Source organism: Salvia hispanica, chromosome 1, assembly GCF_023119035.1.
Source record: "Salvia hispanica cultivar TCC Black 2014 chromosome 1, UniMelb_Shisp_WGS_1.0, whole genome shotgun sequence".
NCBI lineage: Eukaryota > Viridiplantae > Streptophyta > Magnoliopsida > Lamiales > Lamiaceae > Salvia > Salvia hispanica.
In genome coordinates, this window is record NC_062965.1 from 28,930,873 (window position 1) to 28,937,775 (window position 6,903).

General features: G+C 41.3%; 1 protein-coding gene across 2 annotated transcripts; it reads left to right on the forward strand.

Annotated features, from left to right (window-relative positions):
* Nucleotides 1-678: 678 nt before the first annotated feature.
* On the forward strand, nt 679-3,097 carry LOC125219406 (L-type lectin-domain containing receptor kinase IX.1-like). 2 transcript variants are annotated; one of them, XM_048121379.1, is made up of 2 exons: nt 679-891; nt 1,187-3,097. In XM_048121379.1, the coding sequence occupies exons 1-2, from the start codon at nt 679-681 to the stop codon at nt 2,906-2,908; spliced, it is 1,935 nt and encodes a 644-aa protein (XP_047977336.1). In that variant the 3' UTR covers nt 2,909-3,097. The 2 variants fall into 2 exon arrangements, with proteins under 2 accessions (XP_047977336.1, XP_047977343.1); XM_048121386.1 differs by having other exon boundaries at nt 683-891; nt 1,171-3,097.
* Nucleotides 3,098-6,903: the final 3,806 nt, after the last annotated feature.

Here is a 6,903-nt window from a genome sequence, read left to right on the forward strand (position 1 = left end):
GATTTTGGAGTCTATACATATTACATACTCCCTCTGTCCCACTGAAGATGACTCACTTTCCTTTTTAGTTTGTCCCAACTAAGATGACCCATTACTTAAAATGGAAGCACCTTTATCTCTACTTTATTCCCTCTCTTTTACTTTACTCTCTTCTCTCAACACACAAAATAAATTTGCATAAAATCTTGTGCCGCCCAAGAAATGGGTCATCTTCCTTGGGACGGATAGAGTATTACATATTGCATATAGTGTTCCTACCATTTGATCAATAACATTTCTTACAAAAAGTGAAAATACTGCCTCCCAGCATATTAGTACATTTTTTATTACATACTCTAACAATTAAAATTGCTGTAGCAACCAGAGTAACTGTTGGCTTTCTTAATAAACTGAAAAAAAAAAAAAAAAAGGATTCCCAGCCTTTTTTATGAAATACTCTACAATTAAAATTGCTGTATCAACCAGAGTAGTTGCTGGCTTTCTTAATAAACAAAAAAAAAGGATTCCTGGTATAGATCTAAGTCTCCGTCTGCAATAACATTGGTCAATTATTCAAGTATCCTGACGCGGCATATTACAAAATACTTTAGTTTAGTAATAAATTATTCTTGCACCATTTGATATTAACTCTCACAGACTGCTTATAAACCATGAAAAACCAAATAATTAGCCATTACCATGGCCACATTTTCTTCCACACATACACTTGTCATCACCTTTCTCCTCTTTCTCACTCCTTTCTCTCTCTCTCTCAACTTCCAATTTCCCCGGTTCAGCCCCGATGACACCGCCATACTCCTCGAAGGCGACGCCGCGATCTCCGTCGGAAAAATGGAGCTCAACATGGTCAGCTACATCTTCCGCGTCGGCCGAGTTATCTACAACGGAAAGGTGCCTCTTATATAATATGAAGCAGTTTCAGTTATCTCTTTTGGTAGTGTTTGGTTTGGAAGATAAACTAATACCAAGATACAATCTAAGATTGAGTTTTGAGATTATTTTAGTCATAAGAGGTTAGCAATAACTAATTATCCCATGATTATCCATCTAGTATTTAGTTGGAGGACTAAATCTCATAAACCAAACATACAACAAATTTAATCTCGGATACAATCTTGCAAACCGAATACCACCTTTGTTTACACCAATGGAGTAGTATTATATTTTTAGTTTCAAATGCCTACAGGTGCCTCTATGGAGCTCCTCCAGCTCCGCAGATTTCACCACCCGTTTCTCCTTCACCATCGACACACGGAAAAATCCGCTGTACGGCAGCGGCCTTGCCTTCTTCCTCGCGCCAGCCGGGTTCCAGATCCCGCCCAACTCCGGGGGCGGCTTCTTAGGCCTCTTCAACACCACCACCACCGGCTCCCCGCGAAACCAGATCCTCTCCGTGGAGTTCGACACCTACGCAAACCCCGAGTGGGACCCGCCTCACCAGCACGTGGGGATCAACAAGAACTCCATCGCCTCCTCCGTCACCACGCCGTGGAACTTCACATCGCACGACGGAGAGGCCGCGGATGTTTGGATTGTCTACGTCGCGGCCGCTAAGAACTTGACCGTTTTCTATAGCTACAATGGCGCCCCCAATTCAAGCCTTTCGTATCAAGTGGACATCAGAGAGGTTCTACCTCAGTGGGCCACGGTTGGGATCTCTGCAGCCACGGGACCCAACGTCGAACACAACATTCTCCATTCGTGGGAGTTCACTTCGAGTTTGGATATCGAAGAGAGTTTAGATATCGAAGGGAATAGGAAGATAGCAGTAGCACTGATAGTGGGCTTGGCTATAGGGGCGTTTGCTTTGATAACCGTAGCTGTATTAGCATGTGCACTGGTGAAGAAACGGAGAGCAAAGAAAACCCAAAACAGAACTTATTCGAGAACGATAGGAGATGATGATCTCGAAAGAGCAACGGGGCCACGAAGATTTTCCTACCAAGAGCTTGCTTCGGCCACAAACAACTTCTCTGAAGCCAGGAAACTAGGAGAGGGAGGATTCGGAGGCGTTTACAAAGGACACCTCGTAGATTTAGATATCCCGGTTGCCGTGAAGAGAATCTCCAAGGAATCTCGGCAAGGGAAGAAGGAGTACATCGCGGAGGTGAAGACCATAGGCATGTTGCGCCACAGGAACCTGGTGCGACTGATTGGTTGGTGCCACGGCCAGGGCAAGTTCATGCTCGTTTACGAGTTCATGCCTAACGGAAGCCTGGACCGTCATCTGTTCAGCAGAACTTCAAGTCTGCAATGGAGTCTGAGATACAGTATAGCTAAGGGATTGGCATCCGCACTGCTCTACCTCCACGAGGAATGGGAGCAGTGCGTGGTGCACAGGGACATCAAGTCGAGCAATGTGATGCTGGATTCCAACTTCAACATCAAGCTAGGCGACTTTGGGCTGGCGCGGCTGATGGAGCATGGGATCAACCCCAAGACCACAGGGATAGCCGGGACGCTAGGGTATCTAGCGCCCGAGTATGTGAGCAGTGGCAGAGCCAGCAAGCGATCGGATGTGTTTAGCTTTGGGGTGGTGGCTCTGGAGATTGCGACAGGAAGACGGTCGACAGAGCCGTTGGATCAGATAGGGTTGGTGGCATGGGCTTGGGATCTGTATGGGAATGGACAGATTCTGTCAGGGGCGGATGGGAGACTGGAAGGGGAGTTTGATCGGAGGGAAGTGGAGTGCGTGATGATGGTGGGACTCTGGTGTGCTCATCCTGACTGTAATATGAGGCCGTCGATTCGACAAGCAATCCAGGTTTTGAATTTCGAGAAAGAGGGGCCTACACTTCCATTCGAAATGCCGACACCAGTATATCATGCACCTGCTCTTGCTCCGCCTCCGGCTGGTACCTCAACAGAGCCTTTTATCACCGTCTCTAGTGTCGATATTGGCAGATAAACTCATGTTGGTGTTTTAAGTCTTCAGTTATATTATGGTGGTGTATACACCACTATAATAATTTGAGTAATTCGTTATAGTGTCTTTGTTTTCGTCTCTTCTTATTTGTTTTGTTTTATTCGAATCGCACCTAATTTGTATTGTTTTAATTTCAACGAAATTGAATTGTGAAATGGGGTATTTAGATGAGTTGCTAATGGTGTTGTACTTTATTTTTGTGATTATTATCTTCCATTTGTGATCGTAATATATTTTAAAGTTAATTGCCCAATTGCCTCAACACCGACGACTATGATATTTCGTACATGGAACCGACAACTGATCCCCTCTCAAGGTGGCTACCGGCCCGCGCACAAAGCCAATTAGAAGCTTCACCTGCAACGGCGCCCATTGATGCCAACATCTAGGCGATCACCGATCGAGGCATCGATGAGAAGACGTTGAAGCCCACCATGAAGCTGTATGAGAAGTCCCAAGACGAGAAAATGCAAAAATGTACCATGACATGATCTAGACGCTACACGCAAAATTGGGGTTTTAATGATGTGTTTTTTGTTTCTTTGTTCTACTAGGTGTTTTTTTCCTATGTACTCTTTTTTAGTATCAGTATATTTCAATATTATGTTTAATCTATAAAATTTTGTTATTTTATTTTATTTGCTAATTCAAAAACATTAAAAACAAGGTAAAAATTAGTTGGTGAAATAAGTTGTCGCTAATTGGAGGTGTTATAAATGAAATTTAAAACGCGTTAATGTGAAAAATAGGTTGCAGATTTCGAATTTAGAAAATGGGTTGCTGGTGTTACACGAATATTCTTATTTACTAACCTAAATGTGACTTGAGTCTTATTTAAATAAAACGTTGGGCCTGTTAAATAAATTAACCTTGTACTATACTCCTATTATGAGGCTGAGAGTCTGGTCTAATCCCAATTACATCAATTCTTTCCCCTGCTAATATCTGCCTCGGGCCAATTACTGAGAAGAAGTGCAAAAAGTTCTGAAGTAAAATGTTGATACTAGTATTAGAGAATAGGCATGTCAATACTCGTATAGAATTTTCATTCTGCTGCATAACATACACAGAGAAATTCAGGGCATCTGAATTCGGGGATCATGCCAAGATTCTGAGATTACATAATCATGCCATGGTGGAATATGATCATCCACATACAGCAAAGATAATGATAATAATTCAATTTTCAGGGCAGATAAATCGGTACTAGAGTAAACAAATTCCATAAAGTATGTCAGTGCACGAAAGAAGTAAAAAGACCTTCTCCATCAACATGATTAATGCTTCCACCTTCAAGAATCATAGAATGAGAAAACCTTGGAACATTTTCAATTTCCAGAACCTACAGTGAAAAATGTAAACAAGGAAATAGTGAAGTGATTATTGTAGGTCCAACAAAATAAAGTTGTCCACATCTAATTGCAATTTAAAACTTAATCAACCTTATGAGCTATAAGTAAGTCAAGGCTCCAATCATCATAACAACTTTCATCCACGCCTAGAAAGGAGGAACATGTTTATTAAAACCTTGGGTAGATGTAGCTAAGATAAATTCATAATATAGACCTTACACCAAAAATTATTTGCACACCAAGAATTTTGAATTTTAAATATAGATATGCGAGTGAAGGGAAGGTGGAGAACTGGAGATGGTGGTAGTGGTGAGGGTAAAGTTGTCATTTACGCTGATGACTGTGGAATATGTCTCATGAATCTGCATGGAATTTAAATAGTAGGACCACTCAAATTATTTGTACTACTACCTATTCCCTTCGTCACGATAAAAACATCTGCTTTCCTTTTTGTTTTGTCCCAATTAAAATGATTCATTATCAAAAATAAAAACATTTTTATCTCTACTTTATTGCATATCTCTTACTTTATTTTCTTCACTTAACATACAAAATAAAGTTGCATAAAATCTCGTGTCACTCAAGGAAGGGGTCATCTTCCTTGGGACTGAGGGAATACTGTATACATAAATAATTGGAGTGAACTACATCAAAAGTTTCTGACGTTTCCAGTTGTGACACTGCAGGTCCCTTGAAAAAAATATCTCTGGATGTCCCTAACCTTAAAATTAATCATGTATCATGTTTTTGTAGCCAATTTTCGGACCAAAATACCCAAATGGCTTCATGGGCATTTTAGACATACTACACTCAAAGTGGCAGACCTACTCTGCCATCATTTGCAGAACTTGCAGGCCTTACCCAGTCACTTTTGTCAAATCAGGTGAATACACTTTTCAACCAGGTGAACAGTGACCGATGTGCAGCATGCAGCAGGCCGGAGTAAATTACAACAAAAAATGGGCACCGACAATATGATTCTCAAGATCAAGCTGTTGTTTCCCATGGAGATTGTATCTTCGCCTTCCATGGAGACGGTGTTACACAACGACTGATTAATTTATGAACCAAAACCCCCAATTTGATTTCCCCCAAGTGTGTGTGTGTAGAGAACGTGAGAAAAGTTGAGCTAAACTAAGAGCTAAGAGATGATGATTGTGGATTCTCCCTCAGGCTTGCTGCGTGCTCTTATTTATAGAAGTGGAGTTGAGCTTCTAGACTCTTCCTTGTGCTTCCCATTTTGCCCTCCTTTCGGATGCTCCTTCGTCTGGTAAACTCCTCCTCTTTCTGGTGCTTTTCTTCTTCCTTCTGCTAACTTTCTCTGCCAGACTCCTTCTCCAGGTGATCCACTTCTTTCTTCCTGGATCTGGCATTTTTTCTCTACACACCTGGCTTATAAACCGTGTTAGACCTAAGAAATCACAGAATTTATCTCCATAACCAATGCATGGAATTAGCCTTATCAAACTGGTCACACTTAAACCATACTTGTCCTCAAGTATAAAGACAAGAAAAAGAGAAATAAGGCGAATTTCAATGCATGGTTATTGTATGACCGACCCCTAAAGACTCCTAGACCTAGACACACTACTGACATAAAAAGAAAGTAAAAGAAAAACAAAACACTAAAGAAAACAAAACACATAGGCATGAACTAGTTCAAACTTTTAAGCAGTCGTCCCCACAAGCTTAAGGTCAATCAAATAGTCTACACACTCCAAATCCTCCCCTTCCCTTCATCTACCTAGTCGGTCTGTCAGCTCGTCCAGATAGCCTATAGCTTTACTAATTGTTGGATTCGCTCGATCACTCATTCCTCACCAGGGATGTTAGGATCGATCACTCTTAGTTATTCCCTGCCACTGATGCCTCGGGTTATGAGAATTCCTCCTTCTATCCTCCTTTTCTATTTTTTTTTCTCTGGACTTCGTCCAGCTTATACCGCCTCATTTTCCTGGAGTTCGTCCAGCTTATACCTCCAAAATATATCTTTTTTATATTTTCCTCCTCTAGACTTCGTCCAGCTTATTCCTCCAGATATTTAATTTTTTTTTTCTTTTTTTCTCCTTTCTCCTTTCTAAATTCTTCTTCCTAAACATCAGGTGGCAGCTGCCCCTTTTTTATATGTTAGCACTCAATGTTAAGGCCTATGACTCACTTATATAGCGGGGCTTCACAACTAGGTCAGCTAAGGCACCTTCTATCGTTCTTGCTTCTTCCACATCGATTTCAGCTTTCAAAGGAAAGATGTCTCAAAGTTGTAGTGCATCCTATCTTCAATTACTCTTACTAAGGGAATCTTGCCTTATTGTTATCACCAGTTCATGCTAAACAGTTAAATCCTAAAAAAAAAACTAACTCCTAGACCTTCCTAGACCTACTGACTCTTACACATGCTGAGTACAAATTGCACTAACTCTCCTACCCCTCCCACTTCACTCCAACTTGTCTCCAAGCTATCCTAGTGAAGAGGGGAAATAAGGGAGTTGGTGCACACAATCAAAACAAAACACATAGAACAAACATACTCAAAACACAAGAAAACTTCTCACACTTAGATCGGACAACGGGCTAAGTGGGAGAAGACAGAGATACAAAACAAGAAATAACATGCTGGGTATACAC

Bases quoted from the DNA above. Each gene is read 5' to 3' on its own strand.
- LOC125219406 (XM_048121379.1), top strand. From the start codon at position 679: ATGGCCACATTTTCTTCCACACATACACTTGTCATCACCTTTCTCCTC. The intron at 892-1,186 runs GTGCCTCTTATA...AAATGCCTACAG, and splicing joins GAGTTATCTACAACGGAAAG to GTGCCTCTATGGAGCTCCTC.